The sequence below is a fragment of the Notolepis coatsorum genome, assembly GCF_963971535.1.
Source record: "Notolepis coatsorum genome assembly, chromosome: 14".
Classification (NCBI taxonomy): Eukaryota; Metazoa; Chordata; class Actinopteri; order Aulopiformes; family Paralepididae; genus Notolepis; species Notolepis coatsorum.
The window spans coordinates 60818641-60842673 of NC_140178.1; the positions used below are offsets into that span (position 1 = coordinate 60818641).

At 40.2% G+C, this 24033-nt stretch overlaps 1 protein-coding gene across 2 annotated transcripts in view; it reads left to right on the top strand.

Moving 5' to 3' along the window:
- prmt1 (protein arginine methyltransferase 1) overlaps positions 1-23791 on the top strand; it is a 37886-nt gene extending 14095 nt beyond the window's left edge. For both annotated transcript variants that reach the window (XM_084328637.1, XM_084328638.1), the window contains exons 6-10: positions 2925-3012; positions 3901-4016; positions 13987-14137; positions 15373-15494; positions 21972-23791. In XM_084328637.1, the coding sequence (XP_084184763.1) occupies positions 2925-3012; positions 3901-4016; positions 13987-14137; positions 15373-15494; positions 21972-22055 (561 nt within the window). In that variant the 3' untranslated portion in view covers positions 22056-23791. The remainder of the gene's footprint in view (positions 1-2924; positions 3013-3900; positions 4017-13986; positions 14138-15372; positions 15495-21971) is intronic.
- The last annotated feature ends 242 nt before the right edge of the window (positions 23792-24033 follow it).

The window sequence follows — 24033 nt, forward strand, 5'->3', positions numbered from 1 at the left end:
AAATGTATCTGCTTGTATTAATTGATGAAAAAGTAACCATGTGCAGTAATGGATTATTATCTGCATCTAATCGTGACGACGGTGAAGATTCACAGCTCTAATGTTGTACATGCTATCATACAGAGTATATGGGTAGAATAATAATAATAACTTTATTTGTATAGCACTTTTCATACAGAGGTTGCAGTTCAAAGTGCTTCACAACAGCAAAAAATACAGGCATAAGCGAGCATAAAAAGATAGACAGGTAGAATCACAGTGTTTCACATTAGGATCTAGCATCCCAATAGGCTCTCCGCTTACAGTTTTCAGTAACACAAATAGTAAAAATAGTTTAAAATGATTCAGTTTAAAAATAGTCAAAAAATTATAAAATAGAACGGACATAAAAAATACAGGCATGAGCGAGCATAGCAAGATATGGCAAATCACAGTGTTTCACATTAGGATCTAGCATCCTAATAGGCTCTCTATTCAGTAATACTCCTGTAATTCATGAACAAATAATCACAGTGTTTCACATTTGGATCTAGCAAATAATAAGAATAAAATGATTCAGTTTAAAAATAGTCATAAATAATCAGTGTTTCACATTTGGATCTAGCAAATAATAAGAATAGTTTAAAATTATTCAGTTTAAAAATAGTCATCAGTAAGAAGTAAAAAGTGCAATAACCGACACATGAATTTGATAGGCAGTGTAAGAGTAGGCAGGGTAAGAATAAATACAAGTTGTGTCAGGATATCCCTGATGTTTCCTCTTGCCACTAGGTGGTAGCAGATATCTATCAGTGAAATGCCTGAGCAAAGAGATAGGTTTTAAGCTGTCTTTTAAAGATGTCTAGCGAGTTGGTAGACTAGTATAAGGTGGGTAGTTAACCTCTTAACCCTGAGCGGACTGGTACGAGATTGATATCACGCCATAAATCGATTAATACAGAATGTATTAATTAATGTTGCGTTTCTTTTTCAAATGTAGTCTAACCCTGTCAAAACGTCAGTCGAAGTGTGTTTTCAGCGATATGTTTGTTTACCAATGATTTTAAGTGTTATTAGCGGAATATGAGTGTATAAATATTTCGGCGCATCCAGACAGAAACCTGATTAATTAGACGTGAGGAAAAGCTGCATCATCTGACTTCCAGCGTGAAGCTTTTTTTAATGTGATTTTCAGGATCATATCTCACGGGTCGAACAAACCTGAATGTTATTGCCATAAAATAGGGTTAGTTTCTTTACCTTTCTTTTTTTTATCCACTTTTTCTCATTTTCTATTTTCTCGCCTCGCCAATTCTCCCTTCAATTCTCCCCTCCCCTGTCTCGAACGTTGCTAGACTATGCCTCCCACTAGTCGGCTGCAGTGAGGACCAAGCCTTGCATCACGTGTCTCCTCCGGTACACGAGGAGGCAGCTGTCTCATCTTTTCACCTGAACAGCGCGATCTCTGTGGCGAGGAGTAACGTTTCCTTGTTTGCAAACCATCTGATCAATATATCCACCCATACTACATAAAGCATTTACTGATGATCGGGGAATTATAAACGACCCCCCCCCCCTTTCCTCCACGCATGATGAAGCATAACGTATACCGATCATATACAGTTTAATTTTTTAATATAGCGTGTATAGGGGGGAAACGGCAATCGATAATCTATATATGCGTTTAGGCCTATAACTCATGTTCTAGGAATTACGGCAGAAAACGATAAAAACATAATTATATTCTAGAAGGTATTTTTGTATGAATGAAAAAGTATAACGTTCCCACATCCTGAACGATAGATAATCGATGTTGAATGGGCCATAGTAATGTCAATATAGCAATACAATTTAAAAAGTTATAGCCCTGCAAAGAAGGTGAGCCACTCCATAGACTTATAGCCATCCGCACATACCGTAATTCCTCTAATAGTAACCGGGTCTCAAATACAAGCCGGGTCTCTATTAATGGCCGGGTGCGCTCTTGAGCTAAGCAATTATAAGCCGGCCTCCTAATACAAGCCGGGTTACTAATATACTGAGCTGCATACTGAGCTAGTTACTTGATTTCACTTTGAAAACGTTGAAATGACCAGTGACCACCTGTAATTGCACTGTTTACTATTTCATACAGTACTTGGTTTCAATAAATGAACACAGTACATTTTACTGGGTTCAAACTGACACAAAATGTTGATTTATTCATTATGATCCGTTTGAAAATTTGAAATATAGGCCTCCCTCTTATACAGTCCTCCTCCTAATACAAGCCTGGTACCCTCTACAGTTGAAACAAATACAAGCCGGGGTTACTATTAGAGGAATTACGGTATGTAGTTTGCAATATGAATATAGAATATCAGGCCTATTATGGCCAAGTCCTACATCTATGATCTGGCCAAATCTCCTCTTTCCAGTGGCAGTTAAACCTGGATTTAGTACCACCAGGCGCGTGATATAGGGCAGAAAAAACTGAATTAAATCTACTGTAAGTAGTTACTTTTTTATAATGTCCATTGCGCCACTTTTTTTTTGATCAGATTGAGACTTGTTTTTTCTAGATGTTCACAGAAATGTAAAGAAACAAACTACATTGTATTTTATGGCAATAACGTTCGATATCACGAAAAATAACGTTAAAAAAAATCATTTTCACGTCAGAAGTTTGACAGGCTGGTGTGAGCTGCCTAGTGTAGTTTTATTAACTTTTTTGTTTCTTGTGGACCGCTGGCGTGCGAGGCACTACCAGCTTTCATTTTACTTAGTGTGAATGGGAGAGCTTGCATATCATGCATGTCTGGCTTTACTTGTGTTATGCTTGGCTGTGTGGCGAGTCCCACTCTTGAGTTAAACTTGCTTCCACAGGGCCACACAGCCGCTACTAAACGTCAGGTCTCTGAATAGCCTGGTAATCTCTCTTTGCTCTCTCCCTTCTGCCAACACAGAAACCAGATGGCCTGATTTTCCCTGACAGAGCCACGCTGTACGTCACAGCCATCGAAGACAGACAGTACAAGGACTACAAAATTCACTGTGAGTAGTAGCCCCTCTCTAGCCCAGCCCGCACAGAACTGCTATCCTATGCCATCACTGGGTTTTATTGACTATATTCAAATGGTGGCCATTTTGCGCTTATGTCATGCTCTGTTTCGGATTTGATAAGAATTCATACATGATATTCCTATGGTCTTAAGGACCGTCTCTCCTTAATTCCAAAAACCTCATTTTAAAGGCTGTTAAAACTCAAACTTTACATCAAGTATACAGTCTGAAGCTGCTCCATAGACTATTAATTGGAAAATGTTACAGATGACACTGAGGGCACCCAGGAGAATGTTCTGAGTATACATATACTTTTTCTGTTTCAGAACACAGAATACTACTATAGAACAAAGCTCATTTTGGGTATGAACACAAACATTCTGTGGGTCCAAAAAAAGTCCCATTCACTGTCTATGGAGCATCTCCGTTTATACCTGACATGACACGTTTTGAGTCTTCTCTGATTTCTGGCTTTATGAGAGAGTAGCTTGTGTTCACAAATATTGATTGAACTTTCCTAGGCCATGGAAATAGCATGTGGTGTTCCCCTTTTTAAGATCCATTATGATATAAAGATGAAGTTGGTATGCAAAAAGACCTTTGCAGGTTGTGGTATTAAGTCATCTTCTTGATGGCTTTACCCTACAGTATAGCTCTCGTTCAGGTTAAGTGCTGATTAATAAATGTTTCTGTCCCAGGCCAACAGGGGTACATGTGTTTTCTATCCTAAGCCAGCAGAGGTACATGTGGTTTTAGCGACCACTACACCGTCGTGGAGCATCTGTTCCCTTTTTATCCTACAATGCACCCCCATTTCTAGCTCTTTTTATTTACAATGTTATCGTAATGTGCTGACCTCATCTTGTGGATTTCCGTCAGGGTGGGAGAACGTGTACGGTTTTGATATGTCCTGCATCAAGGAGGTGGCCATCAAGGAGCCCCTGGTAGATGTGGTGGACCCCAAGCAGCTTGTCAGCAGCGCCTGTCTCATCAAGGTGGGTGGCATGATATATCATTGTAGATATTGTCATGCGTTTGTCATGATTGGCTTGTCATGATTGTTTACCAAAATATCTTGAAGCTTAATTTTTTTTATCATTTTTAATGTGGAGCACTGGGACAAAGATTGAATGGGACAAGATTGAATCCATGATCTAGATACATTTTGTAGTTAAAAGTTACTAGGGCTGAGGAGTTAGCAGGCACACTCTTGACTAGGGATGGGTACCGAAGCAGGTACTTTTAAATGATCAGCGCCAGAGGGCGCTGTGTAATGTGTGGTTAAAAAGTCAGCGTTCTAAAGTATAGGAATATGTGCAGGGCTGTACAGTGCGACATATATATCGCACATGCTACAGCAACAGCGGTCTGTGCGATGAATGGATTTACTTCAGTAGCACTGGTGCGATAGGGATTCGGTTCATATAGATACTCTTATTTTGAAAATCCTGTAGCGGGTCTCATTTCTGCCCACGCGCAGCTCCAGCTATAATAACTAGGCTCCGACAGCTAGCAACGTTCAGGTGCATATGATACTCTTATTTTGAAAAAAACTCTGACAACTCAACGAGTCATATCCGTGCTTCTGCAAGCAGAGCAGCGCGTTGGTCGGTTGGTGCGCACTGCTGCGTTAACACAGCAGTGCGCCTACACGTCCCGAAATAAGTACGTGGTGTTTTTTTTTCTCTCGCAACGGATCAAATGCATCTACATGCTTTGCACAGTCGCCATTCCTTTATGCGCACATCGCCCGAAATTAACGTTTATGTACCATTACAATCACTGTCTACAACGTTAGCAAGCTAACAAGCTAATCCTGATCAGAGGCAGAGGCACAGAGCCAGCAGACAGTGTGGACTGGGGAAAGGGAAATGTTGGGGGCACTCTCTCCCCTTCCCTGTGTGTGCGTGCGTTTGGAAAGACGATGAAGTCACTAGTCAGGAGGACTCAGGACAGGAGTATATTATAGTAAACTGAGGATTACTGAGGATGGACAGATAATGTTGATATTCAAATATAAAAAAGTTTCGAGAGGAGTGGAAGTTTGAAGACAGACTAGACTACAATATGATGCAGGGGTGGTGAGTTGAAACAGTGTGTGAATGAATTAATAAACTTTATTTAACAGATTGCAGAATGGGTACAGTACGGCTCAATACACACAATTGTTAAGGGGATGCAGACCAGAGAAAGACATTTGTCTTGTTTACATCAGGGTCCCCCATTGTGTGTGTGTCCCAACCGACCCCACTTCTATGTTTCAATAAATTATTTGCATTTAAAACTTAACGCTGACTCATTCCTTCAGTCCACTAAAAATTATGCTAATATTCCTTATGTTGTTTATGATATTAATTGAAAATAGCATATGAGAGTATTATAGTAATAACACATGGCGATATACTAAATGACAGCCAAACATGGCACTGCAACTAAATAACACAAATACAATAGGCACATTTGTGATTGTTACAAATACAGTATACGTTTTATACTTGTGCTACAAGATTTTGTCCTGTGCTACAAAACTATCAACCTCTGTAGCACCAGTGCTATGTGCAAAAAAAGTTAACGTACAGCCCTGAATATGTGGCTGTGTTTTCAGGGCTATAACTATATTCTATATTATAGATATGTATACAATACTATGGCCCATTTGACATTGAGTATCTATCGTTTAATATGTGAAATTCATCCATACATTCCCGTTTTATACAGTGGTGATTATAAGTATGGTTTTAGGGTAATTCATGGGAGGCTGGTAATAGCCCCCAACGTGTATTATACTAAATGCATTGGCGTTCCGTCCCTACACACGCTACAATTAAAAAATCAAATGCATATGATGGGTATTATGTTCCATCATCGATGCATGAAAGGGTGGGGGCGGGGGGTCGTTTTTTTATTCTTTGATCGCCACCAACGGAATACATTATGGACTAGCATTACACGCAGGACTAGCATTACACACATACGCTCGGATCGCAATGAAGGCATGCTTTGATCAACGCAAGATTGATATCATATAGCCCTTACCTTGACTAGGATGTGCCCCAAAAAGAATATTCTAATTATCTTATCGCAAGTCCCAGTATTGGTGTCGATCGTGTCGCCAACATAATCCGCCATACATCATCCATCTGGAATTTGACGCTCCTCAATTTGATGCTATCAAAGCATAACCCCCAGGGCTGTACACTGTGACGAGATTATCGCAAATTGCCCCTTAATTTGGCCCGTGCGAGTGGAAAATAATATTTGGGGGCAACCTTGCGAGTGATTTCAACCCTTCATTTGCATTTCACTCCTAAATTAATCCATACAAATTGGATTAAAAAAATTGTAAAACATTAGCCTACAACCAGGGCTGTACAGTGCGACATAATGTCACGCCGGTGCTATGAAAAAATCTTGTCGGCGATGAATGAATTTTCTGCAATAGCCTGTGTGGAAAAAAGTTTGCGTGTGGAGTGAATCTGGGCCACGCAACTTGGTAGTTGTAGTCTATCGTGCGATTAAATACCATGTCCCGCCTGCGTAGAGTCCATACATCCAACACCACCATGTCCCGCCTGCGTAGAGTCCATACATCCAACACCAAATCCCATAATTCCTAGCGAACAATCTAAACGAAACTGAATGTGGCCTATTGCATCGCCAAAGAAGAACTTCCTTTCAATAAGTTTAAGCCGCTAATTTTGCTCTGCAAGAACAACGGAGCGGATATCAGTCCATCTTATGACAACCACGTCCGATGTGGAGAGATGATAAGAGACCATAGCCGAAATTAAGTCTGATCTGGCAGTGATGATTACAATGACGGGGACACGGACACTTCTAACGTTCAGCCATGTATTAGGTGAGTCGCCCACAGGACGTTTTTCAATACTTAAATACTGTCTACTTAAATTTCCCTCCGGGGATCAATAACATATCAACCCATCTATCTAATAATGAGACGATATGAAAATAAGATGATACTAATAATTGTCACTGTTCCCCGTATGAAAGTGGCTTGCAACTTACTGCTGGTAAAATCACTTATTTCTCGTTCTGCATAGTATTACATTCCTCTTCTATAAACAAAGTCCCACTGTAAGAGCCTCATACGGGTCAATTAAAGCTTTTTGATAGCGTCTTTCCTTCGAGCTAAGTTGAACTGAACATTCACTGTCAAAAGCGCAAACTTAAACAAGGTTGCGTCGCAACACTGTTTTCAAAATAAAGGTCACATATTCACATAGTAGGCCTCAATTCTTATAAACTGTGATTTACACACTTTCTCAGTTGGTTCATTATAAAAGATACAAACCTGAAAACAAACGCACTTAAATGTTAAATAAAAGGACCACAGTAATGAGGCAGGAGGAACATATTTTCTTGCACTATGATGGTAAAATACTAAATAGTTATTAAAAAATGTGCCCCTAAAAAATATTCTTTGCCCCTAAATTTCTCATTTAGGGGCAAGTGTGCCCCTAGTGAAAAAGCTTAGCGTAGAGCCCTGACCCCCCCCCACCCTTTCATGCATGCATGATGAAACATAATCCCGATAATCTAGCGTTTATTTCAGATTGCTTGTTGATCCAAGCGAGGAATGGCACGCTTCCTAATGAAATGCAATAAAATGCTGTTTAGCAGCGTTTCCTGGGATTACACAGAATTACTCTAAAACTATACTCTTATTCACCACGGTATAAAACGGGAATGTATTCATGAAAAGTTTAAGTTTTTTGCATGTTGACCGGAAGAAACTCAATGACGATAGTGATGCACGATGTGAAAATTGTGGCCGATACCGATAACCGATATTAATATTGCTGTTCTGGCCGATACCGATATTTACAGATGTCGATATCTCTGTATAGAAAACACTTTTTTATGATAATCAAATAAAGAGCTATTTTCCTAAACTCATTTTAAATTTTTTTTTTAACTTTTGTAACTTATTTTCAGAAATGACTGATATTTTGAAACTTATTTAAGGCCACAAAACATGTAAAAAGAAGAAAAAGGGCCGATACCGAGGTGTAAAAAAAGAAAAGGGCCATATCGGTCGATATTATCGATATTATATCGGCGGCCGATATATCGTGCATCACTAATATTTAATATAGTTTTAGCTAGGGCTGGAATGTCATTTTTTAACATTCGAAGCTTCGATTGAAGTATTCGAACGAAGCTTCGAATGTCTATATATTTTTTATATATAAACTAAATCCTCTCTTAATAAAGTGATTAAATTAGTCTTTTTATTTGATTAAATCAACTTTCTTTAATGAATATAACTCCATCAGTTTCGTCAACATAAATAATCCAATAAGGGCACGGTTGGTATGAAAGTGATGGTGTGACGTCTTATAGTATAATATTAGTGTAGCCTAATCTTTAACTGCAACTGTGAAGAAACCCCCCATTGGTTTAAACAGATTGAATAGACACAAAAAAAAGATTAAATTTTTTTTTTTTTATTAAAAATTCGAATGTTGATTTAGAATTCGAACGTCAACATTATGATCGAAGCTTCAAAGCATTCGGTACAGCCATAGTTTTAGCACTGCAAACACTGGCATGTATCCATATTCATTAAAGCGCTGGCACACACGGCCCACAGCGACCTCTGGTGAATGGCACTGGATGTGTTAAGGGTACCGACCAAATCACGTCTGTACTACAGAGTACCGATTCACGTGAGATCCGCTGGTGCCACATTTCCGTACTGTAAAAAAAAAACAGTATTTGGCATGTATTAAGAAAATAATAATAATGAAGTCGGATGACGTCAACATTTCGTTTACCGTGAAACGAAACCTATGAAGTGTGCTGCACGTTCACACGCACAATACATGCTTACCTAGGATTTGACTTGATTCAACAACAAAGCAGTCGGGGCAATGGCAAGCCGAAAACGGTCGGAAGTGTTGTTACACTTTACAAAGCTAGATGCAGACGATGCTCGCTGCAATATAATATATATACATTAACATTGTTCTAAATAATAATGATCAATTATTTGAAGTTTGGATATTTTTATTTTTTTTTCAACTGAGGTAGGTCGTTTAAATTGAGACTAAAGTACAAAAAAAGGTACCATTGGGTATCGGTTCAAATGTGAAAGGTACCCAACCCTACTCTTGACTGACTCGCCAAAAATATTTAAAATAAATATTTTTTCATTACTGATCCACACGAAGTGAGGTGGACAGTAAGCAGGGTTCGTACAAGGTCCATGAAGTGCTTAAAGTGCTTGATTTATTTTCACACAAAGTCGCGGAATTCCTTAAACGGCCAATTTTTTTTTAACAAAGTGCTTAAAAAGTCCTTGAAATTCAAATCAACCATTCGCATTTAATGTTTTGTTCATCCATGATCAAATTGTTCTGAATCAAGAACGTTTTTTTTGGGTTCCGTTTTAATAAAATAAAGTCGCTGTCTTGCACGCGCCAACTGCTTTCCTAATTTCTTCGCGTATGATGCTCTAGCTTGCTCTAGCTGGCAAGCAGGCCAAGAAGATGGTTAAAATAAACTAGGGCTGACCTTCGAAGCTTTTTTTTGGCAATCGAAGCTTCGGGGCCGAGCTTCAATTTTAATTTGAAGCTTCGAAACATTTTAAATTATTATAATTTTTTTTTAATCTTATGTTGTGGGACTTGTACAGCACTTTGGTAAACTTTGTTGTTTTTAAATGTGCTCTATAAATAAAGTGGATTGGATTAATGAATTAAGTAGCCCCTTTTGTGACTGACGCAGCCAACAAGGTTTCACTCAGCTGTGTGATTTAATTCAAGGTGGATCGCTGTTGTCGTTTTAACAACTTCAGATTTCATGGGAACTACCAATCCCCCAAATCAAGAATGTTTTAAGATGAATGAATGAAGTAAGATTTTGATTATTTGAAATATGGCCTGTGTAGACTAAACTATGCACAGAATTATGTCAGTCTACAAGGTCCGGATTCTACATGGTCCGGCAATGTAGACCTTGTAGACTCCACTACAGACCAATTATCAGTGAATGTTCATGCATTTTTAAGAAGGGCTACTTCTAGGGGTGGGAATCACCAGTTTCATCACGATACGATACGATATTGATTCTTTGGACAACGATACGATATTATCCGATATCACACAGTCTGCCACGATACGATACGATTCGATTCAGGTGCCTGCGATCGATATGAGACGATATTATATGCCCATTTAACACAATCAGTAACATTTAAATCAACAACAAAAAAGGCAATGGAAATATCATTTGACATTTTTATTTTTGAGCTCTTCCAGACATTTAAATTAAAAACAATATTGTTTTCCTCCTGTTCACTGTTTTTGGTTCATTTTTATTTTTTTTCGGTATTAATATCCTATTCACTGTCAGAGCTGTATTAAGGTGCAGTACCGGCCAGATCCTGTTAGTGGGGCTATCCCGAGAATGCACCCTCCTTCCCAGTGCCCACTTCTCTCTGCCTATGGCTCTGGGTTAGCTTGTTAGCTTACGCTAACGTAACGTTATCTTCGATCTTTAACGCGACGTGGGCATAATGGAGTAGCGAGGATTGCAAAGCAGGTTAGATGCATTGGACCCGTTGCAGAATAAAACAGCAGGGACATGTTTTGGGTCACACAATAGGCACACTAGTCTTGCTCTAGTGACGCTCTAGACCAGGGGTCAGCAACCTTTTTGACATAGAGTGTCTGTTTGAAATATAGTTGTAACTAGTGTGCCTCAACAATATTCCATGCATCGGACATTTTTTCCCCTCATAATCGGGTATTTTTAATGATCATTTTTACATTATTACACCATTATTGTTATTGTTATTATTAACAATATTATTATGATGGTTGTATCAACCCTAAATCTGAGTTGGGGGGGGGGGGGGGGGGGGGAATGCAATGCAGACAAACAGCTGCATACAGTGCGACCATTTCACTCACATTTGCCCATTCATTTTTGGACACATCACACACCACCGGTGTGTGTACTGTACGTGTACTGTCATAGCTCCACCTACAGGCCTAATGGAGAACACCAGGATGTGAATGGAGGGTGAATGTGAGGTATATCGTGTAAATAAGTTTTGATTGATCGCAAGACTACACTGTAAAAAGAATTATAATAATAAGTTACCAAAACTTTAAAATATTGAGTTCAGTTACTGTGCATTAAGGTTTTCAGTTTTCAATCCATAATAAGTTAACAGAAAAATAAGTACACAACCACATTATTTCAACCTAATAAAACTATGTTTATTGTCATTGTTTTAAGAACACAAGTTGACTTGGTAATACTCACATTTTGAGTAAAAAAAATTGCTTTTAACATGTGCAATGTTCAATGAAATAGAAAAATAAATAATACAATTTGTTGATTAATCCCACTGGTCACAATGGTGACCATAATAATGTTTTTGTTATAAGGCTCTGCAAATGTTACTGAATGATGTAGCAATGTATTTCCAGCTAAATTGAAATAATAAACAAATAAAGGGTCTCAATTAAATATGTGGTAGTAAAAAGAACCTGTGGGAGGATTTCAACTAGATAAATGTGACAGTGCAAAATATTTCACTATAATATTTAAAAAAAAATTCTTTCTTTTTTTACTGCTGCCCCCTGTGCCTATGCAAATGCCCCCGCGTGCCTATGCAGGCACGCGTGCCTAGGGTTGCCTACCCCTGCTCTAGACGCTACTGTTGTTGATGTTAAACGGAGTTTCACAACACTGGGCGCGGGGCGATGACGTCGCCGGATTTTCAAAATAAGAGTATCGCAATATGAATCGATCTTTTTACGTTGCATCTATCCTATTTGATTATTGATAATAGATCGATATATCGATCTGGATCGATGTATTGTCCCACCCCTAGCTACTTCCACAAAAAAACAAATCTCACAAACATCTCAGTAGCACCTTATCTAAATGTTCTATTTCATATATGGAGATTAATATTTATTTATGTATTGCATGCATTTCTACATTTTATTTCCTATTTTGTTTATTCATCCCAGTATCTTTCTTTCTTATGTGTGGAATTCTACAAGGCATGTAGGTGTATATGTGTTTGAGGATGATATCCTTCAAACAGGCAATAGTGATGATATAATTTGGGCAGTGCTGAGCTGAGTTACTTTCCTCCAGTGTATTTGTCCCCCGGCCAGGGTTTCCGTTAGAAAAAATTGTTGCCGTCCTCAGTGTCCGGTAGATTTTGATCTACCGGTCAAATGAGAGAAATTCCGGTCAGAGTTTATTGAGCTTAAAAACAATTTATAGGCAAAAGAATGACAACAAAACAAAAGAATGACATCCTCAAAGCATGTAGATTTATAATATTTTAACATAAAACTAGGCTACTTTTGCGTATACAGTCATTATATTCCAAATAAAATAAGTCCAGAGACTCCGTGCTGCTGCTGACTTTAAATCAAATAGGTGTCTGTGGGCAGTCGGCCTGACATTAATAAACAGCAGTCTGTTATAATCACATTTTTATGAGCTAACGAATTCCGTTATATTGGACATTTGTATTAATTATATCAAGCGAAGAACTGAGAAATTTGGCAGAGAGACTGCAACATTATCGTCGGTTTGCGTGATGAATCTCCACCTCCCAACGACTTATTTGCGACTATGCCGCTGCAGAGTCGCAGATTTAGCTGTTTTCAGGCCCCATCTGTGGACCGCTCAGCAGCGCCCCCCCACCCAACAGCTGAATTGCCAATGGCTGAATTGGAGTACTGCACTGTGCCGGCACTGCTGGTGTGCAGCTGTGGCTCTGCAGCTGCACATGCACTCGCAAACCCAGCACTAAGCTCTCGCTGACCTGCTTGTTGAAGCAACGATGAAACAAATGTAATGATTGTTTCGTTCATCGCATAGGCTATTTAATTTTAGCCTATTTTAATACAATTCAAATAATCAAATTGTGCTTAGAGGGAATTATTTTCACCGGACATTATGACCGGAGAGATTAAATATGTCGGACTTCAACAGATTTTGCCGGTCAAATACCGGTAATTACCGGCTAACGGAAACGCTGCCCCCGGCCCCACCCAATGGCCCCGCGCGCACGCACGCACACATCGAAGTAAAATAATTTTTTTTTTTAAACTTCGATTTTTTTTTAATGTTCGAAGCTTGTGCCATCGAACGAAGCTTCGAAGTATTTAAGACAGCCCTAAATAAACAGCATTTACAAGTGAATTGTATCCTTCGAGTGACATCATTGAAAATGAAAAACAGTGCTTGGAAAAGTACTTAAAAGTCCTTGAATTTCATTTTGCAATGTCTGTGGGAACCCTGAGTAAGGTAAAGGCGAGGTGCTTCAGTGGCTGAGGTGGACAGTAGGTAAAATGCAAGGTGCTTCTTCAGTGGCTGAGGTTGATGGTAAGGTAAAAACAAGGTGCTTCTTCAGTGGACGGGGTAATGGCAAGGTGCTTCTTCAGTGGACAGGGTAATGCCAAGGTGCTTCTTCAGTGGCTGAGGTGGACAGTAAGGTAAATGCAAGGTGCTTCAGTGGCTGAGGTGGACAGTAAGGTAAAGGCAAGGTGCTTCAGTGGCTGAGGTGGACAGTAAGGTAAAGGCAAGGTGCTTCAGTGGCTGAGGTGGACAGTAAGGTAAAGGCAAGGTGCTTCATCAGTGGCTGAGGGGACAGTAAGGTAAAGGCAAGGTGCTTCTTCAGTGGCTGAGGTGGACGGTAGGGTAAATGCAAGGTGCTTCTTCAGTGACTGAGGTGGACGGTAAGGTAAAGGCAAGGTGCTTCTTCAGTGGCTGAGGTGGACAGTAAGGTAAATGCAAGGTGTTTCTTCAGTGGCTGAGGTGGACAGTAGGGTAAATGCAAGGTGCTTCAGTGGCTGAGGTGGACACTAGGGTAAAGGCAAGGTGCTTCTCCAGTGATGTCATCATCGGTACATCCCTGAAGTTCTACACTTCTGTACTCGCTGTCCTTTTTTTTTTTATCACCAGGAGGTAGATATCTACACGGTGAAGATCGACGACCTGTCCTTCTCCTCGCCGTTCTGTCTGCAGGTGAAGAGGAACGACTACATCCACGCGCTGGTCACCTATTTCAACATCGAGTTCACGCGCTGTCACAAGAGGACCGGCTTCTCCACCAGTGAGTCACACAGCAGACGCTCCTCTATACAAATACCTGACAACTTTAAATAAATAGCCCAGGCTTTTATTTGCTTCAATCACTGATCTCTTGCCCCCTTTATTTGGGACAGGTGTTTATAGGAGACAGGCCTCTAGATTACCGTTGTACAAAAATCCTGCTGCAAAATATAAAATTGTTTATTTAACCTCTTCAGGCCAACGGTGGACCGCAAATGACATGTCATAAATCATTCGCTCCAGGCTGTTATTTTTTTCATTTTTTTTTTAAAGCGTATTCAAGTATAAACATCATAACCATGTCACAACAGCATTTATAATGTATATTAAAGTGTTATTAGATGGATTTTAATTTAGTTTTGGTCAGGGGTATTTCGCGAGAGGTGACCATTTTGGAAAACTGAACCATGGGAATTATAGTTTTTTGGCAGCCATTTTGTGAAGGACATCGCTAGCTGTCGATCAGTGTTGGAAATTTTCAGAACTACACTTCCTGAAAGCCTCTATGGGGTTTCAAGCGTCATACCTCTATGCATTCTTTTTTATATCTTATTATTTGGGATAATAAACCACAACACTTAACGTTATTGCATTATTTTGAAGCAGTTAGTTTCTCTTCCCTATTTTTAGCATGCAGCAACAATTGGATTTGAAATTATTTTCAAAACGGTTGAACCCTGATCAAAATAAAAAAGTACAGTAGATTTCATTATCTGTTCTTCACGCCTGGTGATACGAAATCCAAATTGAAGTCGGCCATTTGAAAGATGATATATGTATATATGTGCGAATTGGCTACAATAAGGTAATTTATAAGCCTGCTATTCTATATTCTATAATAATATTTCAGTTCTTCATGTCTGGTCATTATTAGCATGGTGTTATTCACTGTCAAAGATGCAAAGAAAAATCATAATTCATATTCTCCTTGTTTCATCACAATTTAAGCAAGCCTAGTAATAGACACCATATTTCTGACACTGGGAATACATTCACTGAGGTCCATAGATGTCCCTAGATACCAAGAATATGCAAATGGGCCTTGTAGAAGTGGAGCAATATTCCATTTACTTAAGTATGTATTTTAGGCGGATTTTCAGAAAATAGGCTCCGGGTGGAAGAGGTTAAAGCTACTAGTTATTTTTATGTTTATTCAGCAGAGTTGTTTTCCTTGCTATGGTGGCCCTGCTGACTGAATCCAGGAGAAAGACTTAAGCCCCGCTTTCCCTTCCTCAGGTCCAGAGTCCCCGTACACTCACTGGAAGCAGACTGTATTCTACCTGGATGACTATCTAACCGTGAAGACCGGAGAAGAGATCTTCGGCACCATCAACATGAAGCCAAACGTGAAGAACAACGTAAGACCACAGCTCTGCCACCCATCACCTTCTGTTGCTTCCATGTTACCCTGAACGCACTTACTGGGGTTCAATATTAACACTAGCCACCAGGCAAATGCTACCAAGTCTTTGCTGTGGCTGGTGTCTATTTGCCAGATCTACTTCAGCAGCTAATCAATGAAAGGAAAAATGTGACTCTTGCCACCTTGGCGAGTTCACCCCGCTTCTTCACTTAAACTGACACTTTTTATGTGGAAGCCCAATCAGTGTTGATGGTAAATGTAGTCCATTGATGCTATATTGACCAGAGAAATTGTTATTAAAGAATAAGAAATCACTTTGAGTGCTAATGAAATGGAAGTTTGAACACACTGAAGTAAAAGTTGTGTGTACTCACTTATTTTTACTGGTTGCCAGATGCCTGTTTTTAAGTTCCAGCTGAGGTAGGAGCTGGAAAACATAATTGTTCCATAGCCTGAAGTCTTGTGTAGTACAGGTCCAAAGTTTATAAAAATGTATGTTTTACAAAGGTTTTTGTAATGCATGTACCAGTAAAGATTCGGCATGATTATCCAAAATGGCTGTCCACTCCCTTCATTCAGAGGCTCTCGTCAAAACAATGGACTTCTTCGTCTTCTTGTGTCACCTACCCCCACTCTGAGCCTTTGGCTGGGATCTATTTCGGCGCATATGATCCTTGGCTACAACGGTGGTCAATCATTTCCGTTTTCCAGTAGCATGAGCTAACTTCACGTTTCCATGCAGTTTACAACTCACAGATGAAATCTGGATTTATTTTCATATCCCGGACTCGAGCCCCCAATGTACCTTTTCCAGTATTACGGTAATCTGAATCGTAGTAGATAGTACAGGGGCGCGTTCTCCCAACATTCCAGGGCCGAAGTGCCGGTCATGTAACTTGCTTAACACTTTGGTTGCCTTGGGTTAAATTAATGATATACCATAGATTGCCAGCGCTATTTGTCTATGGAGAAAGTCCCCTTCTTTGCAGGGCTATAACTTTTTAAATTCTATTGCTACATTGCCATTATTAGGGCCCATTCAAAGTCCTATATGTATTGTTCATTGTGTAGCAACGTTAAACTTTTTCATTCACATATTCATAGTAAAGTATGGTCTAATGTATAAGTATGTTTTCATCTCTTTCTGCAGCTTTCTCCAGAACGTGATATATAGCCCCAAATGCATTATATTGATGATGAAATACAGTTTGATGGCAATCAGCGCGATATAAAAAATTCCAACTAGACGTACTTCTAGAAGTTACTACACGTCATCTGATGTTGACCGGATGGGCGAGGGGGCGTTTATAATTCCGTGGGCAGCGTTATACCAATCATCTAATGTGGGTCAAATGTTGATAATAGCAGTTAGTATCTAAGACGGTAACGTTACACGCTAAAACTCACCCCAGTCTCCGCGCGCCGTTGGGCGATCATCGTCGAGTTGAAATTTTATCATTATGGGATATATTTTTACCCGGTCCATCTCCAGCTTGTATAATGGTATATACGTCCAAATCATGTTGTTTATCGAGTTATTGCCAATCGATCACCGTGTAGCGTGACGAGCCAGAGTCCCATGAACCATAGCGAGCGCCCGGAAGTACTACGGTCGTCATGGCAACCTCTATTCAACATCCTGTTAAAGCGATTGCGCCGATCGGCCACCAGATGGCGCTCCTGAACCGCCAGAGAGCTCAGTGGGTCCTGCTGGTGGATCTCAGGCCAGCGGAGGGGGAATATGAATCCGATCGCAGATTTTTGAAATATTGATATAAGGACGCTGTACAGCGTCCCCCGGCAACTTTAGCATGGCCAGCAAAGACGTGAAAAGACGTGTCCCGGCAGTCAAAGTGTTAATGTTATTGACTAACGTTACACGCAAATGAAGTGCTGCCTCTCTACCGTTCCCGCTACACTCTGACAACATCAACGTTTCCCTAATCCCTACTCTCACTTCGTTAAAGTTATCATAGCTATTAGCTACCGGTATTATTATCTGTAATGTCAACTGGATAATGTTAGCTTTGTCTGCAAACGTTAGTTAACGTTCGCTATCTATAACGTTAGCTATAGGCTAGCTATCTATAATGTTAGCTATTGGCTAGTTTCCCCCAATGATGAACAATGACAAGTTGTGATATTTAACTAACTATGTATGTGCATTCAAATTCACTAACGTTAAAATAGTGTTATAATGACGTTAAATGTTCGCTCAAATAACGTTAGTTTTAAGTTGGAGAAGGGATGTGTGCTTGCGTAGACCTACAGTATTATCACACAACGCATCACTCTTAACACATTGACGGCCACAGGGATTAGACGGGCGCCACTCTATAAAGCCAGCTTCTCATAACAAGGTTTAACTGGGCGTGAGGTTGTTTGTAGAGAGCTAAATCTATATTTTAAATTATTGCTATGTGTCCATTATCATTGTCAATTGACACTATAAACCTTCCCTTCAATATGCCATAAAGAAATATTTTTTTTTATCAATACGTTTCCATTTTATAGCGTTGTGAATATGAACGTTATATCGGAATGGTCTGGTATAATTCCTGCAACGGTAGTTATAGGGCGCTAAGCTAATAACGTTAAATCGATTGGCGTTTCGGCCATACACAAGCTAGAGATAAAAATCTAAATGCATATGATCGATATCATGTTCCACCATGAATGCATGAAAGGGGGGGGGGCGGGGGAAGTCGTTTATGATTATTGATTACCAATAACTGCATTCGTTATTGTAGCATCATTAGTGAGAGGGTTGGGTATGAGAACAAGGCCCGATCGGGCTGTAATTTATGACATCGTTCTTACCTGTGGCCGGTTGGATCCCAAAAAGGATTTCCCATTTATTGATCGCCATCTGGTAGATCGATATGTCCATTGGCTGATGCTATATTCCTTTACTGCATACTGAATTCGGCGTCGCAAACGGTATTCCATGCGATCTGATTAAGGCATAGCTTCAGGCTAACAGAAAAAGTAGGCCAGAATGAAAAACTAATAACATCCGGTCTGAAAACAAGGAGTACTCTATTCTCAAGACAGAGCCACTACCAGGATCTGGCCGGTAATGCACTTTTCCGAATCCCAAGAGTAGGGTATATCTGCAGTGCCGCTCCGTGACATTGAGTAGGTTATTAAAATGCAATAAAAGCAAAAACGAGTTTATCACGTGTATATATACATGGTTGGCCCTTTAACACATTGGGCGCCATGGGTTATATCCATAAATATAGCCAGTCGGCCACCGTTGAAAGCCTATGGAGATGTTTACCTTCTTTGCATGGCTATAACTCTTTTAAATTATTGCTATATTGACATTACTATGGCCCATTCAACATTGATTCTCTTTTTTTTTTTATCCACTTTTTCTCCCATTTTCTATATTTTCTCCCATCCCAATTTCGTATCATCCAATTCAACCCTCCCCTGTCATGAACGCTGTTTCTTGCCTCCCACAAGCCGGCTGCAATGTGGACTAAGTCATACATAGCACAAGTCCCCTCCGGTACTTGAGGTAACAGCAGTCGCATCTTTTCACCTGTGCAGCTCGATCTCTCAGTGGCGAGGAGTAACGCGTGGGAGGCTCACGCTGCCCCCGACACTTCCTGATTCTACTGCTACAGCGAATACAACTCTGATTATCCCAAGACTTGTAAAATAGATTCCTTACCTAAGATCATTCCAATTCCTGATCGCCATTCCAAAAATCTATCGCTTTTATTGATCCAACGCTACATACTGTATTATGTATTCCACGCTGTTCTGAGGCTCCACAGTGAATCCGATCGGCTCGGGTTACATGCCTGAGAAGTAAAATGTGGATTCCGGATTTTTCTTGTCATCCATTTTCATTGAGTCCATTCCAAAAGGGTGCATTACCACCTGGGAGACGATAGGGGGTGGTTTTTTTCCACATCTGAGCTCCTACAGGGGCTGCATACCAACGGGAGACTCGGTTGATGAAATATGAATTCAGATCGCTAAAGGCATTGGGCTGATAAAACGTCTTATCACGTTTTGGGCATTGAAAGTGTTAATAATAAAAAAAAAACTACGACCTGTCAAACTCATTCAAATTCAATTTTTTATATATATAGTACTTTTCGGACTAAGCCGCGGCTTTTCCCCCCATTTTTCGACCCTGCGGCTTATATAACGGTGCGGCTTATATGTGGACAAAACCCGAAAATCGAAATATTGCTTTTTTTACTGCATTGAAATGTTATTTATCTGTTCCCTTATTTACCGGTACTTAATACAACTTGTAAATTAGTTAATTCTTGTTATTTGTCCGACAGTATTGTGTCCCAATGGGAGTCATTCTCTGTAGAGGTGGGAACTTAAAGCTCAATATAAGAACGGCCATGCACCACCACCCACAGAATCGAGAAAGAGCAATCAATCTGTCAAACCTTTCCGTGTCCGGGCCGGGTGAGGTTTCCCGTGTTGAGTCAAATTAAGCCGCAGGCTCCACTCCTTACATATGGTAATTAAACATTAAAACACATGCAGCTTATAGTCCAGTGCGGCTTATATATGTACACATCATTCAATTTAGCTGCTGCGGCTTATAGTCGGGTGCGGCTTATAGTGCGAAAAGTACGGTATATAATATATAGAAGTTTGGTACCACCGCATCCCGCGGTGATTAGCCAGTAGCCACACACACAACCGCAATGAGAAAATGTCATACCGCGACAGCCCTACTCTCCTCTTCACCTCATCTGAGAACTGGGTGAACAGAACATCCTAGAGGCTAGCTCTAGCTAGCTTACTTAGCTATTGAATACATACATGATAAACACGCATTAAAAAAAAAAGTCATGATTGAAGTGTGAAATGTGTAGGGATGGGAATCGAAAACCTAATTGGCCGATGCCTGGAACCGTCTGGCTCCTGTGACTTTCGATTCCCTTATCGCTGCCTACAGTTGCGCAATAACGTTACGTTAGCATGTAGCCATGGCAGACTCTATTTGATTCCTTAAGGGCTAGAAATTGCCTGGGTTTTGGTAATATGCTCCCGAAATGCTCCCGCTGTTTGGCTACTTCTATGTGCAGTGAAAACTACTTGAATGCTTTAGAACCTAGTCATTGATTTAGATCAGGGTGAGCTAAAATTAGCCGCGGAGCTAACGTGAGCTAACGCTATTTAATCAAGCTCACAAAGAGAGATAAACAGCTGACAGCGGATAGTACAGGTACAAATACAATAAAACAGCAGGTGGGGGCTGTTGTGTAAACCTTGTACTCTTTAGTTCACATATAATGAGAGACGTGAGTGCTTGTTTACAAGTCTGTAAGCCAGGAAGAGTGGTGCAACATACAAATGTGTCCGTGTAGCAACACAAGCCAATACTTTAAAGGACAGGGGCCCGGGGAGGGAGCTCTCTCTCTCTCTGTGTGTGTGTGTGTGTGAGAGAGAGTGTGAGTGAGAGACAGAAGTCAGAGGAATAACAACCCGTTATTCAATAGATTAAATTCGTTTAAGAATAAAAAAATAAATACATTTTAAGAGAATCTCAAATACATTATTTTATTTAAGTGTAGGCTATAGTTAATGTTTTATTTTTTACAGTTTTTGTATTTTTCTGACATGGGGGCTCAACAATAAATGACAATCAGAAATGTCAAGTTGCATGTTGTTATTCTAACCAGCTTAGACCCCGACGCTCTGCATCTTCTGGCCGCCTCAGACCTACTCCTATCCGAGCTCCGGGAGGGTCATCAAAGAGAAGTCGCCTATTCTCAGTCCTTGCCCCACAATGGTGGAATGAACTACCCACCCCAGTTAGGACAGCCGAATCACGTCCAATCTTTCGCCGTCGACTAAAGACGCACTTCAACCATTATCTGAATAAAAAAAAATATATCTAACCCTAACTAACCGTACTGTCATGCACTTGTCCTAATAAACTAACCTACACTGTAGCACTCAACACTTTGATGAACATTGTTGCTCAGCTGATAGAGTTGTGCCCTTCCTGATGGCTTGTTGTACAGAACTTGTAAGTTGCTTTGGATAAAAGCGTCAGCTAAATGACTAAATGTAGTTCTGTTGCATTTCCAATTTATTTATTTAAATTATAAATTGATCAGGTATCGATAAGGGAATCGATAAAGAATCGAATCGATAAGCAGAATCGATAATGGAATCGTATCGATAAAATCCTATCAATTCCCATCCCTAGAAATGTGTCAACCATTTTGAGTGATCCAATTGAATAATTGATCAAATTGCATGATCCTGGGAGGTATACCGAATATGAAGGTATACTGTCATGGATAAAGTAAAAGGTCATTCAAAATAGTCTTATTTCCTAAGACCATAACGATTGTATTACAAGATAAAGACATACAAAAATGTCATTTGCACTGGCAAACTACTGTTTCATACCGTTATACCCTCAAAAGGAGAATAGGGTATGATATATTCTAATCTGTTGCTCTTTGATTTGCAGAGAGACCTGGACTTCACTGTTGACATCGACTTCAAGGGTCAGCTGTGTGAGGTGTCCAAGACCTCTGAATACAGGATGCGTTAAGACCTCCCATCCCCCCTGTGTGCGTATTTTCTGCGTGGTTGAGGAAGGGAGTGCCGAAGGGAGATGATGTGGGGGGGTTTGGGGGTCAGTGTGTGTGTACTCATGTGAGACAATTTCATTCTCCTCCCAAAGTGTCATTTTAAAGGCTTTTGTGTAATGTTTCTTGTTCAGATGTTGTGGGTATATTTAACTAAATGGGAGAGGAAAAAAAAGGTTTTCAAACTTAAACGGCCAAAGCGAAATGCCCTGGCGATTCATTGTGCAATAGTCACTCAAAGTCTCTGTTAAAAAAATTTGTCCGTTTTTAGCGTTGAACGTCTTTTCTTTTTTTGTTGTGACCTTAAGTCCGTGCTCAAGCACCATACACACACGCTGACCCCTCCCTAATTTGCCTGTACATAGCGTTACTGTCGAGTCACTTTGGCGCCCATTGTATAGTCATGGATCATGTCGACATAACTCAACTGTCCCCTCTGGTTTTTTTTTGTGTTTTTTTGTTTTGTAAGAAGCGCCTCCTATGGCTGTGACTGAAGCCTTGTTGGACAGTAGGATTGTCTTCTGTTGGATGAGGAATGTCTGCCATTGGTGTATTTTTTTATTACTTTGAGCTGTTGGGAGGGAGGGGGAGGGTTGTCGTCTCCGTCATGACATTGGTGAGCCTGATTCTCAGACCAGGCATGTCTCCATCCATTCCCCACCCCCCTAGAAGCCGGTGGGGGAGCCAGTGGTGTCTATGAAATGAAAAGCTTAAGAAAAGGGGTGCACCACCTAATTTGTGCTAAAAGCATGCCATACTCCTTCACCCCTCCAAGCGTAGCCCGAAAAGGGACTTTTTACAGATGTATCTGGATGGAAACTTGTCACAGACTTGATATGGTTGATGGGGCTCCTACTACTTTGTCTACTGTTAGTTTGAAACTTGTTATTTAATGGCTTAGTTTTCCCCATAACATGAACGTTTACTGCACAATGCTAGCTGGTGATGTGCCCTATGTATGGGCACGCATAGCAGACCAAGTGTCGAAATGGGGAAAAGTTTGCATGGGGTACGACGTTGTCAGCTAGCTTGTAGCAGCAAGCGTAGCATTGTGCAGCAAGGTTCATATGGAAAAACTAAACCATTGATGACAAATTCTTTATTAAACGGTAGACAAAGTAGTAATCCAAAAGCAGAAAGCATAGGTGAACCATAGCAGTCCAAGTCTAGTGTCAAGTGCCATTTTGTGGCAACTCTGAACCAAAAGTATCCATTGCTGTCCACCATTATGGGGACGTTTCCCCTGATATCTTTCTCCATAGCCACATCCATTAAAGCTACAAATGGTACCCCCACTTGTGGAAAAACACACATGGAGAAATTTTATAGCGAGTTTTGACTGGAGGAGAGTTTTTAGTACATTGCTCCTAGGCGGTGGACCTGGAGAAAAATTCTTTATTTCTTTTTAAATTTGATATATATAAATTGGGACCACGTCCGTGTCAAGTTGTCCCCAAGCCTTGGTTCTCTCATTCTGGTCTGAACGAGGGCCCCGTCATCTCCTCCCAGAACCAGTGTTCAAAGCATAGGCAAGTTTCTAAAAATAACCTAGTCTTGTCGTGGATTGAACATCTGTGTACTGTGTAACAGTTTCTTAGCAGAGTGAAGCACTTGACCTGGAACATATAGCATCTGTGGCCGGTTACGCCAATGTATTTGTGTAGTACCAGGGGGGGGGGGGGGATGTTGGATCACCCATAGAGGTGGGTTGGACCAGACTGTTTAAGGTTTTTTTTTTTTGTCCTCGCTACTTTTTTAATAAAACTATTAAATTGGAAATGAACTGCTCCTGTTTCATTTGTGTCTGGATGAGTAGCCAGCATGTTACTTATAGGGGTGATGCAAAGATGGAATGCCATTTAACATTTTCAAATTTGGATTTTGAAAGTACTGATTTGAAAACCTATTATTAAGACCTTTTAGATGAAGTACACTTTTACC